General features: G+C 49.3%; 1 protein-coding gene across 1 annotated transcript in view; it reads right to left on the reverse strand.

Moving 5' to 3' along the window:
* astn1 (astrotactin 1) overlaps positions 1-14,608 on the reverse strand; it is a gene marked incomplete at its 3' end in the record, with an annotated part of 1,033,675 nt that overhangs the window by 436,690 nt on the left and 582,377 nt on the right. The window contains exon 26 of the mRNA XM_079507194.1: positions 11,039-11,174. Coding sequence (XP_079363320.1) covers positions 11,039-11,174 — 136 coding nt within the window. The remainder of the gene's footprint in view (positions 1-11,038; positions 11,175-14,608) is intronic.

Raw genomic sequence — 14,608 nt, forward strand, 5'->3', positions numbered from 1 at the left:
ACACACCAACCAACCAATCACACTGCAGCGTCACACACCAACCAACCAATCACACTGCAGCGTCACACACCAACGAACCAATCACACTGCAACGTCACACACCAACGAACCAATCACACTGCAGCGTCACACACCAACCAACCAATCACACTGCAGCGTCACACACCAACCAACCAATCACACTGCAGCGTCACACACCAACCAACCAATCACACTGCAGCGTCACACACCAACCAACCAATCACACTGCAGCGTCACACACCAACCAACCAATCACACTGCAGCGTCACACACCAACCAAACCAATCACACTGCAGCGTCACACACCAACCAACCAATCACACTGCAGCGTCACACACCAACCAACCAATCACACTGCAGCGTCACACACCAACCAACCAATCACACTGCAGCGTCACACACCAACCAACCAATCACACTGCAGCGTCACACACCAACCAACCAATCACACTGCAGCGTCACACACCAACCAACCAATCACACTGCAGCGTCACACACCAACCAACCAATCACACTGCAGCGTCACACACCAACAAACGAATCACAAGTGGCAGATCGACAGAAAAGCTCTCGCAAAACGCTGCTTGAAACAATTTACAACGCAGGCATTTAGCAGACGCTCTTGATCCAGAGCGACTTCACAGTAAGCAAGAACAACACATGTTTGGTAAGACCTCAAAACCATGGAATTATAGTCATCAAGAACCTAACATATCCGTCTACTACTTTAACACAATGAAACCATAATATACTCTATATATAGAATGTTATGTCTACAGCTAAATTATATAAGTTTTTTATACAGGCATACGCCTATATAAAGTCATGGAGCTCGAGGCTATTGGCTATAGAGAGTTTGCACATGCATGATTTTCCCATCAGGACACGCCCCCCTCATCTAGACTGAGTGGCAAAACATTGAGCAGCATGGAGTGTTGGAGTTTGGAAGCGCTGAAAAATAATCAAATGCAGGGCATTTCTTGACAGAAAGTACCTCATAACGTTTCTATGGTGGATTTTTATGAAACAAAAACTTTGCAGATAGAAAGAGGATAATTCAAGCTTTTCGTACAGCTGCAATGTTGGTGAGTTTAACATTGTTTAATGCAATCAGACTCAGACAGTACTGTTCTGTTTGGATGAATGGGCTGTCAAGGCCAGAAAGTAATTTTTTGCCACTCAGTGGGCGTTCCCGCATAACTTCCAGGTACGATGATGTCATGCGCATACCCTCTATAGGGAAGAGGGTATTGCGCATGCTTAAAGTGAATGGCACATCGAGTGGCAAAGCAACATGCAAAGTGAGTTCAACATTGTTTAATGCAATCAGATAAGACTTTTCTGTGTGGATGTATGGGCTGTCAAGGCCAGAAAGTATATATTTTTTGCCACTCAGTAGGCATTCCTGCATAACTTCCGGGTTTGATGATGATGTCATGCGCATATCCTCTATACATTCTCCAATAGTGTAAAATGAAACCAAATTCAAAATAACAATTCTACATTCTCCAATTGTGTAGACTTCTCGTAAATGAAGTAATGCAGATGTTTAACAATCATCATTTATCTCTTGAGAGAGTAATATGAACACTCTCTATAAGGGTCCATTTAACTCTCCATCATTTAGCTGGGGACCCCCTCAAGGACCACTAGGGTGGTCCCCGCACCACTGGGACCCCCTCAAGGACCACTAGGGTGGTCCCCGCACCACTGGGACCCCTTCAAGGACCACTAGGGTGGTCCCCGCACCACTGGGACCCCCTCAAGGACCACTAGGGTGGTCCCCGCACCACTGGGACCCCCTCAAGGACCACTAGGGTGGTCCCCGCACCACTGGGACCCCTTCAAGGACCACTAGGGTGGTCCCCGCACCACTGGGACCCCCTCAAGGACCACTAGGGTGGTCCCCGCACCACTGGGACCCCCTCAAGGACCACTAGGGTGGTCCCCGCACCACTGGGACCCCCTCAAGGACCACTATGGTGGTCCCCGCACCACTGGGACCCCCTCAAGGACCCCCGCACCACTGGGACCCCCTCAAGGACCACTAGGGTGGTCCCCGCACCACTGGGACGCCCTCAGTGGTCCCCGCACCACTGGGACCCCCTCAAGGACCACTAGGGTGGTCCCCGCACCACTGGGACCCCCTCAAGGACCACCAGGGTGGTCCCCGCACCACTGGGACCCCCTCAAGGACCACTAGGGTGGTCCCCGCACCACTGGGACCCCCTCAAGGACCACCCCGCACCACTGGGACCCCCTCAGGGACCACCAGGGCGGTCCCCGCACCACTGGGACCCCCTCAGGGACCACTAGGGCGGTCCCCGCACCACTGGGACCCTCTCAGGGACCACTAGGGCGGTCCCCGCACCAATGGGACCCCCTCAAGGACCACCCCCCCCGCACCACTGGGACCCCCTCAAGGACCACCAGGGTGCTCCCCGCACCACTGGGACCCCCCCCGCACCACTGCGACCCCCTCAGCAGGGTGGTCCCCGCACCACTGGGACCCCCTCAAGGACCACTAGGGTGGTCCCCGCACCACTGGGACCCCCTCAAGCACCACTAGGGTGGTCCCCGCACCACTGGGACCCCCTCAAGGACCACCAGGGTGGTCCCCGCAACACTGGGACCCCCTCCCCCGCACCACTGGGACCCCCTCAAGGACCACTAGGGTGGTCCCCGCACCACTGGGACCCCCTCAAGGACCACTAGGGTGGTCCCCGCACCACTGGGACCCCCTCAAGGACCACTAGGGTGGTCTCCGCACCACTGGGACCCCCTCCCCTGCACCACTGGGACCCCCTCAAGGACCACTAGGGTGGTCCCCGCACCACTGGGACCCCCTCAAGGACCACTAGGGTGGTCCCCGCACCACTGGGACCGCCTCAAGGACCACTAGGGTGGTCCCCGCACCACTGGGACCCCCTCAGGCACCACTAGGGTGGTCCCCGCACCACTGGGACCCCCTCAAGGACCACCAGGGTGGTCCCCGCACCACTGGGACCCCCTCAAGGACCACCGCACCACTGGGACCCAAGGACCACTAGGGTGGTCCCCGCACCACTGGGACCCCCTCAAGGACCACCAGGGTGGTCCCCGCACCACTGGGACCCCCTCAAGGACCACTAGGGTGGTCACCGCACCACTGGGACCCCCTCAAGGACCACTAGGGTGGTCCCCGCACGACTGGGACCCCCTCAAGCACCACTAGGGTGGTCCCCGCACCACTGGGACCCCCTCAACGACCACCAGGGTGGTCCCCGCACCACTGGGACCCCCTCAAGGGTGGTCCCCGCACCACTGGGACCCCCTCAGGGACCACCAGGGTGGTCCCTGCACCACTGGGACCCCCTCAAGGACCACCAGGGTGGTCCCCGCACCACTGGGGCCCCCTCAAGGACCACTAGGGTGGTCCCCGCACCACTGGGACCCCCTCAAGGACCACTAGGGTGGTCCCCGCACCACTGGGACCCCCTCAAGGACCACTAGGGTGGTCCCCGCACCACTGGGACCCCCTCAAGGACCACTAGGGTGGTCCACGCACCACTGGGACCCCCTCAGGGACCACTAGGGTGGTCCACGCACCACTGGGACCCCCTCAGGGACCACTAGGGTGGTCCACGCACCACTGGGACCCCCTCAAGGACCACTAGGGTGGTCCCCGCACCACTGGGACCCCCTCAAGGACCACTAGGGTGGTCCCCGCACCACTGGGACCCCCTCAAGGACCACTAGGGTGGTCCACGCACCACTGGGACCCCCTCAGGGACCACTAGGGTGGTCCACGCACCACTGGGACCCCCTCAGGGACCACTAGGGTGGTCCACGCACCACTGGGACCCCCTCAAGGACCACTAGGGTGGTCCACGCACCACTGGGACCCCCTCAAGGACCACTAGGGTGGTCCCCGCACCACTGGGACCCCCCCAGGGACCCCTGCACCACTGGGACCCCCTCAAGGACCACTAGGGTGGTCCCCGCACCACTGGTTGAGAACCACTGTAGTCATGATGAATCCACATGAAACTATACCATTAGTGACGCAGTTACCATTTCCTGGATTAATATCGCCATCTAGTGGCTCAAAGTACAAACTGCATCCACCTCCGCCCTTCTTCAACCCATTGGAAATAACGTGGAGGCTCAAGTGGTTCCCAAACCTGTTCATGTCAAGGACCCCCAAGTTCACCCTCATTAGCCCCGCGGACCCCCATTAGAAAATATATGCCAGGGACCCCCCTGGCACCGCATCTGATAATATGTTGTTCCAAAGAAGGTTTTGAGTAAAAAACCTGCCACGTTTTCACGATTTTTAAAAAATATAGCAGACCTACAAGCTCGTAGCGCGGCAAGCGGCCAATCTCTTTCCGGCACCCCAGAGCTCCTATTTTGAAGGAATCCCGGGAATGATTGTCTTAAAGACATCATGTGAATCCCTTGACTCCTTAAAAAAATGTTCTCAAAGGGCACAAGAAGCGCTGAAAGAGGGTGCATGGCAGGGGATAGGTGGTGCAGTGAAGGAAGAAAGAACAAAACAAAGAAAGAAAGAAAGAAAGAAAGAAAGAAAGAAAGAAAGAAAGACCTCAGCAAAGCTTAATCAGTTTCAATAAAGCGTAGAGTATAGAGGCCTGAAAAGCACTGGGGGCCCAAAGGGGTCCCCCCCCCCTCGCTGTGTAGAGATGACTGGGCTGACAGAAGGAAGCGAGAGAGTGGCGGTGCGATGCAGAGCTGATGGGAGGATTAAGGGGGGGCGTGCCGGGCACCCCCCCCATCCCCCCCTTCACCGCCCTAGACCTACTTTTACTGCACATCAGACCCGTTATGCGGGAACGCGGGAACGCGGGAACGCCGACCAAGTGGCAAGAAAAGTACCTTTCTGGCCTTGAGAGCCCGAGAAAAGTCTGATTGACAGCCCATACAGCCACAGACAGAAAGACCAGTCTGGTCTATATGCATGCGAATACCCTCTCTATATACAGCATGACCGTTTGAAGACACTACACCCTCTCTATATACATCATGACCGTTTGAAGACACTACACCCTCTCTTTATACATCATGACCGTTTGATACCCTCTCTTTATACATCATGACCGTTTGATACCCTCTCTATATACATCATGACCGTTTGATACCCTCTCTATATACATCATGACCGTTTGATACCCTCTCTATATACATCATGACCGTTTGATACCCTCTCTATATACATCATGACCGTTTGATACCCTCTCTATATACATCATGACCGTTTGATACCCTCTCTATATACATCATGACCGTTTGATACCCTCTCTATATACATCATGACCGTTTGATACCCTCTCTATATACATCATGACCGTTTGAATACCCTCTCTATATACATCATGACCGTTTGATACCCTCTCTATATACATCATGACCGTTTGAATACCCTCTCTATATACATCATGACCGTTTGAATACCCTCTCTATATACATCATGACCGTTTGATACCCTCTCTATATACATCATGACCGTTTGATACCCTCTCTATATACATCATGACCGTTTGAATACCCTCTCTATATACATCATGACCGTTTGATACCCTCTCTATATACATCATGACCGTTTGAATACCCTCTCTATATACATCATGACCGTTTGATACCCTCTCTATATACATCATGACCGTTTGATACCCTCTCTATATACATCATGACCGTTTGAATACCCTCTCTATATACATCATGACCGTTTGATACCCTCTCTATATACATCATGACCGTTTGAATACCCTCTCTATATACATCATGACCGTTTGAATACCCTCTCTTTATACATCATGACCGTTTGAATACCCTCTCTATATACATCATGACCGTTTGAAGACACTACATCCTCAGGCCCTGTTGTCTGTCTCCCGCCCGCCCGCCCGTCTGCCTGCCGGGAACCCCCTCACTCCTCTCTTGTTGTGGTCCTTCCTATATTCTGTTTATCTTATTTCCTCTTGCTGTGGAGTCTCTCTCTCTCTCTCTCTCTCTCTCTCTCTCTCTCTCTCTGTGTGTGTGTGTGTGTGTGTGTGTGTGTGTGTGTGTGTGTGTGTGTGTGTGTGTGTGTGGGGGCGGGGAGGGGTGTAAGTGGCCGCATGTGTGGATATAGGAGAGGTTCTGCATCCGACTGTCCAGTGTCCACACAGGAAGAGCGTGTGTGTGCGCGTGTGCGTACGTGTGTGTGCGTGTGTGCGCGTGTGCGTACGTGTGTGTGCATGTGTGTGCGTGTGTGTGTGTGTGTTCAGGTTCATTCTTTCAAAATCACGTCAAGGAAGTCTGAATATATGGAAAACGATCCTTTAATGAGACGAGTGTTGTCCGTCGGTATGTGTGTGTGTGTGTGTGTGTGTGTGTGTGTGTGTGTGTGTGTGTGTGTGTGTGTGTGTGTCCGTCGGTGCGTTTGATGGCGTTCCAAAACATGAGCTACGCTTCCTTCCTCAGCTGTCTCAGACACGTTACGACACCCCGCACTCACACACACAATATACACACCCCCGAGCACCTGCACGCACACACACACACACACAATATTACACACCACCCGAGCACCTGCACACACACACACACACACACACACACACACACACACACACACACACACACACACACACAATATTACACACGACCCCAGCACCTGCACGCATTTATATAGCGCCTTTATCCAAGGCGCTTTACATAGATTGTGCATTACATTCACCCATTACATTCACCCATTACATTCACCCATTACATTCACCCATTACATTCACACACACATTCATACACCGATGGCGGCGGAAGCCATGCAAGGCACCAACCAGCACATCAGGAGCAAATTGGGGTTCAGTGTCTTGCCCAAGGACACTTCGACATGTAGACAGGAGGAGCCGGGATTCGAACCGCCGACCCATGAATCATTGGACGACCTGCTCTACCTCCTGAGCCACAGTCGCCCAATACTACACACGACCCCAGCACCTGGACGCACACACACACACTATTACACACGACCCCAGCACCTGGACGCACACACACACACTATTACACACGACCCCAGCACCTGCACACACTATTACACACGACCCCAGCACCTGCACACACACACACACACACACACACACACACATACACACACACACACACACTAGTACACACGACCCCAGCACCTGCACACACTATTACACACGACCCCAGCACCTGCACACACACACACACACACTATTACACACGACCCCAGCACCTCCACACACACACACACACACACACACACACACACACACACACACATGCTTACTGTACATCTCCGGTTGAGTGTTCACTTCCAGACTAGTGTATTGTGGACATAACCTCACCTCGCTGTTTACTGCAGTGGAAAAGGATTGGCTTCAACATGTCCTTAAAGTACCAAAAGTACAAAGCACTCATTATGCAGAATGTTTCATCGAGTTTTCAAATGTATAAAATGTCCAAATATCTCTTGAAAGTAGCAGATCTACAAGCTCGCAATGCGTCGCAATAGCTCTGAGGTGGTTAATGTATATGTTTTATGAATCTACAAAGTATAACTAACGTTTTCAAATACATGATAGTGGAGTAAAAGTACAATATTTGGATCCGAGATGGAGTGGAGTATAGAAGTAAAAGTATTGGAAATTATAAATACTCCAGTGTAGTAAAAGTACCTCAAGAATGTACTTATGTACATGCAGTAGGCCTACTTATGTTACTGTAATTAGTTACTTTCCACAACTGCATATTACACAGCGTGCGCACGCATGCACGCACACACACACGCACACACACAGTATTTCTCCGGTTTGAGTGTCCACTTCCAGTCTGGCGGTAATGTGGACATAACGTCAGCATGCAGTGTTTACTACACTGCTCCTCTGGCACGCACGCACGCACGCACGCACGCACGCACGCACGCACGCACGCACGCACGCACGCACGCACGCACGCACGCACGCACGCACGCACGCACGCACGCACGCACGCACGCACGCACACACACACACGCCACTGAGGATGCCCTCTTTTTTCCAGGAGGTCTAAAAAAGCTTTAAAAAGCTGTTAAAGTTGAAGGCCCGGTCAGTGTGAGGCATTAACCCCTTCAGATCCCCTGCAGAGGGCCATTCTACCAATATGTTGCTACTGCAGTTTCTATCAGTGGTTCGCAAACCTTTTCACCCTCAGAATGATGTGTATTATTTGGCCGCCGACCCCATCTGGAAATATTTTTCATCAAGTTTTCAAATGTATAAAATGTCCAAAGATCTTTCGAAAGTATAGCAGATCTACAAGCTCACAATGCGTCGCAATAGCTCTGAGGTGGTTAATGTATGTTTTATTTTTTTAATAGCAGATCTAAAAGCTTGTACGTAGATGTGCCAATTTTTTTTGAACAACCCAAAGTATAAAATAATAGTACGCTCTCAAGAGCTATATCGTTCTTCCTCAGGTGGTATAATTTAATGATAATAATGATAATTACTGCACGTACTCTACATTGCATTATGTATAAATGATCACAGATGCTTTCACATGCGTTAACCCATTCTGACCTGAGATCAGATTCTAAAAATGTCTTCTGCATCCTGACAGTTTTCTGAAAAAGCTATGTTTCTATGTCAGTAATTCTTCGATTTTTCAAAAATAGCAGACCTACAAGCTCGTAGCGCGCCACTCGGTGGCACGCTATGAGCTTGTAGATCTGCTATTTTTCAATAGCTAAAGCATAACATAATGCTAACACCAAAAGGGGTTCCCGCCCAGAATGGGTGAAAGTGCATGCGAGGACACAAGAAACACTTTCCTGCATGGGTTTGTATGTGTGTAACATGTGTTTTTAGATATTTTTTGTGGTGGCACCATGTTGTTCATAATGTGCAGGAGGATGCTAAACGCTCACGGCAGAAACATCTAAAGAGTTACGTCTTAAAGGTATATTCAGTGATTTGACTTAATTCAAATATCACTTATTTTGTCTTTTTTTCTGGATAATCCTCCCTACTATAGAGTGTGCTGACCATATAAGGAGTTCCTCCCTGTCCCCAGTGAACCCCTGGGGTCAAAAAACCCTAGTTTCAGTTTTGGTGGCGGGTGGCAAAGCCTTCATCCAATCAGGATGAGAGGGGCCTTCCTCCAATCATGATCGAGTGGGGGCGGGCCTTGGTGCACATGCTGTTGGCCTGTTGCACTTCCCCCCACTGTAGAGCGTGCATGTGCACATTTTGTTACTGGGGCGGACTGGGTGGTTTTCCAAATTACCCACATCACTGACTGCTCCTTTAAAAAGACAAAAGAGTGGCCAAAGTGCCGATTATTTATTAGGATGCAGAGTAGGAACCAACGTTTTGGCAGATGCAACTGCCTTTACCATGTCATACCCTGAAGAAGGCAGTTGCATCTGCCGGAACGTTGGTTCCTACTCTGCATCCTAATAAATAAGGACTGTCTGTCTGTCTGTCTGTCTGTCTGTCTGTCTCTCTGTCTGTCTGTCTGTCTGTCTGTCTGTCTGAAGGGAGTAGACAGCTGACTGTAGTTGTTGCTTTCCGCCCACATTTAAGCTGTTCATTTGCATTGTTTTGCCCCGGGCTATGGGAACTGTAGTGGTATCATTAGTCATGGTTCCCATAGCCCGGACTGACTGGCTGTGGCTGGAAATGCGTGTGTGGACTAGTGAGCGGGTTGCAGCAGGGAGACACTGCTACACTATGTGTACAGCAATCACCATGCATTAAAACTGGATTCATGGCAGCTTTACTGGGAGATTTTATGCATTTTGACATGCCCTTAAGTTAAGGGCATCTCAAAATGCCTTCAAATTAATGGGTTAAGGGAGGCTTAACCCATTAAGACTGTCGACGATTCTACAAATTCCATCTAAATCATTGTGGGACAATAACAGGGGGACAATAACAGGGGGACAATAACAGAGGGGACAATAACAGGGGGGACAATAACAGGGGGACAATAACAGGGGGGACAATAACAGGGGGACAATAACAGGGGGGACAATAACAGAGGGGACAATAACAGAGGGGACAATAACAGGGGGACAATAACAGGGGGACAATAACAGGGGGGACAATAACAGAGGGGACAATAACAGAGGGACAATAACAGGGGGGACAATAACAGGGGGGACAATAACAGAGGGGACAATAACAGGGGGACAATAACAGGGGGACAATAACAGAGGGGACAATAACAGGGGGACAATAACAGGGGGGACAATAACAGGGGGACAATAACAGAGGGGACAATAACAGGGGGGACAATAACAGAGGGGACAATAACAGGGGGGACAATAACAGGGGGGACAATAACAGGGGGACAATAACAGGTGGGACAATAACAGAGGGGACAATAACAGAGGGGACAATAACAGGGGGACAATAACAGAGGGGACAATAACAGAGGGGACAATAACAGGGGGGACAATAACAGAGGGGACAATAACAGGGGGACAATAACAGGGGGGACAATAACAGAGGGGACAATAACAGGGGGGACAATAACAGGGGGGACAATAACCGGGGGGACAATAACAGGGGGACAATAACAGGGGGACAATAACAGAGGGGACAATAACAGGGGGGACAATAACAGGGGGACAATAACAGAGGGGACAATAACAGGGGGGACAATAACAGGGGGGACAATAACAGGGGGGACAATAACAGAGGGGACAATAACAGGGGGGACAATAACAGGGGGGACAATAACAGGGGGGACAATAACAGGGGGACAATAACAGGGGGGACAATAACAGGGGGGACAATAACAGGGGGGACAACAGGGGGAACAATAACAGGGGGACAATAACAGGGGGGACAATAACAGGGGGGACAATAACAGGGGGAACAATAACAGGGGGACAAGTGGGGGGACAATAACAGGGGGGACAATAACAGGGGGACAATAACAGGGGGACAAGTGGGGGGACAATAACAGGGGGGACAATAACAGGGGGACAATAACAGGGGGACACGTGGGGGGACAAGTGTCTTACATGTAGGTGGTGTCTGCCTCCAGGCAGCGGACGATCATGCTGATGGACGAGGTCAAAAGGTCAGGGATGTCCCCCAGCATCACACATGGAGACTTGGCCCCGGACAGGATGTCATCCACAAAGCTCAGCAGGGTCTCTGCATAGAAATAAATAAAAAAAACATTTAAAATCACATCTATCTTTCTTCTATAATTTTTATCCCACAATATTGTAACCCATTTTTCACCCCTGTGTCAATTATCTAATGTGATCCTGGGCTCTACACACCCTCCGCCAACCTAGTCCCCATATACGGGGGACATGGGGAGAGCAACGGACTTGAACTCATGCTTCCTTCATGCCTGAGTGTCCAAGTTGCTCCTTTACACCTGGCAGGGGCACCCACGACCCACCCACACACATAGCTCCGTAAGGGAGTGGTTGCACCACTCAAAAATCTCTCTCTCTTCAGTATATTGCCCCCTGATTTTTGTGTGTTTCCGGCTCGCGGCCAAGGCCTCCCTCTCTCTCTCTCTCTCTCTCTCTCTCTCTGCAACCAGCGCTAGGCTAAACACGCGGTGACGTATGGCTGTATACTCACTATGTTCTCCTCTGTTTACGTCATGTCAACACGGTCACGTCATTTCATTTCCCAGACTCTTAACCCATTTTGGGCGGGAACCCCTTTTTTCTGTTTTAAACATTATGTTATGCTTTAGCTGTTGAAAAATAGCAGATCTACAAGCTCATAGCGCGGCACCGAGTGCCGCGCTACAAGCTTGTAGGTCTGCTATTTTTGAAAAATCGTGAAAATGTGGAGTAAATCTTTGAATATATATTCTTTCAGAGCGAACGTTTTAACTCAAATCTTTGCTTCTGGGGGGGTCCTTGAATAGCATTTTCAGATGGGGGTCGGCGACCAAATACAGATAATTCTGTGGCTCTTTGACATGAAATAGTTTGAGAACGACTGACGTAGAAACATAAGGTTTTAACCCTGTGAGAACCACTGACATAGAAACACAGAAAACTGTCATAGATTTTATAGAATCGTCCTCCGGTCGAAATGGGTTAATAAACAACATCGCAGACAGACACTCCGCTTCCCTGAAATACGTATTCCATCATAACAATAATAATAATAAAAAACGACACAGTACACAAAGAACGAACACTTAATGTTATGATATTCGGTTACGGTAACATTTTTTAGTGTGGTTCATTTCAGTCGGCTTTCCCCTGAAATACGTATTCCATCATTGCTGCGACAGAAAAAGGAAAAAAAACGAGACAAAACAACACAGAGAGTCACAGAGAACTGAACACTCATGTTAAAACGATATTGCTTTCGGCTCTGATGTGGTGCACAAAAAATATTTGTCTCGGACCCAACGAAAATAAACATTCTTAAAGTGTTATTTATCCCATTTTGGGCGGGAACCCTTTTTGGTGTTAGCATTATGTTATGCTTTAGCTATTGAAAAATAGCAGATCTACAAGCTCATAGCGCGCCACCGAGTGGCGCGCTATGAGCTTGTAGGTCTGCTATTTTTGAAAAATGGAAGAACGACATAGAAACATAGCTTTTTCAGAAAACTGTCAGGATGTAGAAGACATTTTTTAGATTTTGAACTCGGGTCAAAATGGGTTATTTTGTCCACCTCCCGGGAACATATTGTGTTGTGTCAGAAATATCAGTGTCATAAATGCGGGCTTTTAGTAAATAACCCGTTGAGACCCTGAGACCGGATTCTACAGAATAATGTCTTCTAAAGCATGACAGTTTTCTGATAAAAACCTTGTGTTTCTGCAGTCAGTGGTTCTCAAAACTAGTTCATGTCAACGAGCCCTAGAATTATATATATTTGGCCGCAGACCCCCATCTCAAAATATGTTGTTCCAGGGGACCTCCCAGAAGCAAAGATTTGAGTAAAAAAAAAACATTTGCATGTGAAAGAATATATATATTCAAAGATTTGCAGACGTTTTCACGATTAAAAATAGAAAAAAGATGGCAGATCTACAAGCTCGTATAGTGAGCTTGAATAGATCCGTTTTTTCCAACGGCTATAGTTTAAAATAACGGTTAATAAGTGGTTAAAAAATATGAGGCGACAACATGCACAGACGTGTTCCTCAGGCCTAAAAGGGATAACGCTCTTGTTATCCCATTCTGACCTGAGATCAGATTCTAAAAATGTCTTCTACATCCTGACAGTTTTCTGAAAAAGCTACGTTTCTATGTCAGTCGTTCTTCGATTTTTCAAAAAAATAGCAGACCTACAAGCTCGTAGTGCGCCACTCGGTGGCGCGCTATGAGCTTGTAGATCTGCCATTTTTCAATAGCTAAAGCATAACATGCAACATACTAGCGTCATGTCCAGGGGGTGTACTTGTACATCAAGCTGCCTCACGCTACAGAAACAGGAGATAGGCTCCTGTCCTATGGGCCTCATGGCTCGGCAAGGCTACTTACTTACTTAAAGCATAACATAATGCTGACACCAAAAAGGGGTTCCCTCCTGCCCAGAATGGGTTATTATTCAGGTCCACTTTCTTTCCACAATAATAGGACTCAGCCGCGCTGCAGCGACGTGGGTTTGTCTGGTCCGGTTGTTTTGGGACTGGAGGCAGCGATGGAGGTGACGGAAGGGCAGACAGACGCTCCGTGGCCGCAGTGTGACACAGACTGCAGACAATGAACAGGACAGTCTGCTGCTTAGTGCACGTTATCCCGTTCTGGGCGGGAAACCTCTTTTGGTGTTTTAAAGGATTATGTTATACTTTTATAGCTATAGAGAGTATGCGCATGCTTAAAGTGAATGGCACATCGAGTGGCAAATCGAGTGGCAAAGCAACATGCAAAGTGAGTTTAACATTGTTTAACGTTGTTTAATGCAATCGGATAGGACTTTTCTGTGTGGATGTATGGGCTGTCAAGGCCAGAAAGTGATTTTTTGCCACTCAGTAGGCATTCCTGCATAACTTCCTGGTTTGATGATGATGTCACGCGCATACCCTCTATTGAAAAATAGCAGATCTACAAGCTCATAGCACGGGACCGAGTGCTGCGCTACGAGCTTGTAGATCTGCTATTTTTTGAAAAATCGTGAAAATGTGGCGCAAATTTGGAATTTATTTTCTTTCAGAGCGAACGTTTTTAACTCAAGTATTTGCTTCTGGGGGGGGGGGGGGGGTCCGCAGCCAAATAAAGAAAATTCTGGGGGTCCTTGACATGAAAAAGGTTGAGCACCACTGACATAGAAACAGGTAAAGAAAACCTTTACGATTTAGAAGAATCTTTTTTTAGCATCGGCCTCAGTCCTGTATGGGTTATTGATGCTGGCAGAGGGAGGCGGGAGACCAGGAGGAGGAGGGGGGGGGGGGGGGGGGAGTCACTTTGTACCAATGCTGTCCACACGGGATGAACTCAAAGCTCCCTGGGTTAGGGTTTATGCTGCTACAGCTCCCTGGGTAAAGGTTTGTTCTGCTACAGCTCCCTGGGTAAAGGTTTATTCTGCTACAGCCTACAGCTCCCTGGGTAAAGGTTTATTCTGCTACAGCTCCCTGGGTAAAGGTTAATTCTGCTAC

The sequence above is a fragment of the Electrona antarctica genome, assembly GCF_951216825.1.
Source record: "Electrona antarctica genome assembly, chromosome: 1".
NCBI classification, from domain to species: Eukaryota; Metazoa; Chordata; class Actinopteri; order Myctophiformes; family Myctophidae; genus Electrona; species Electrona antarctica.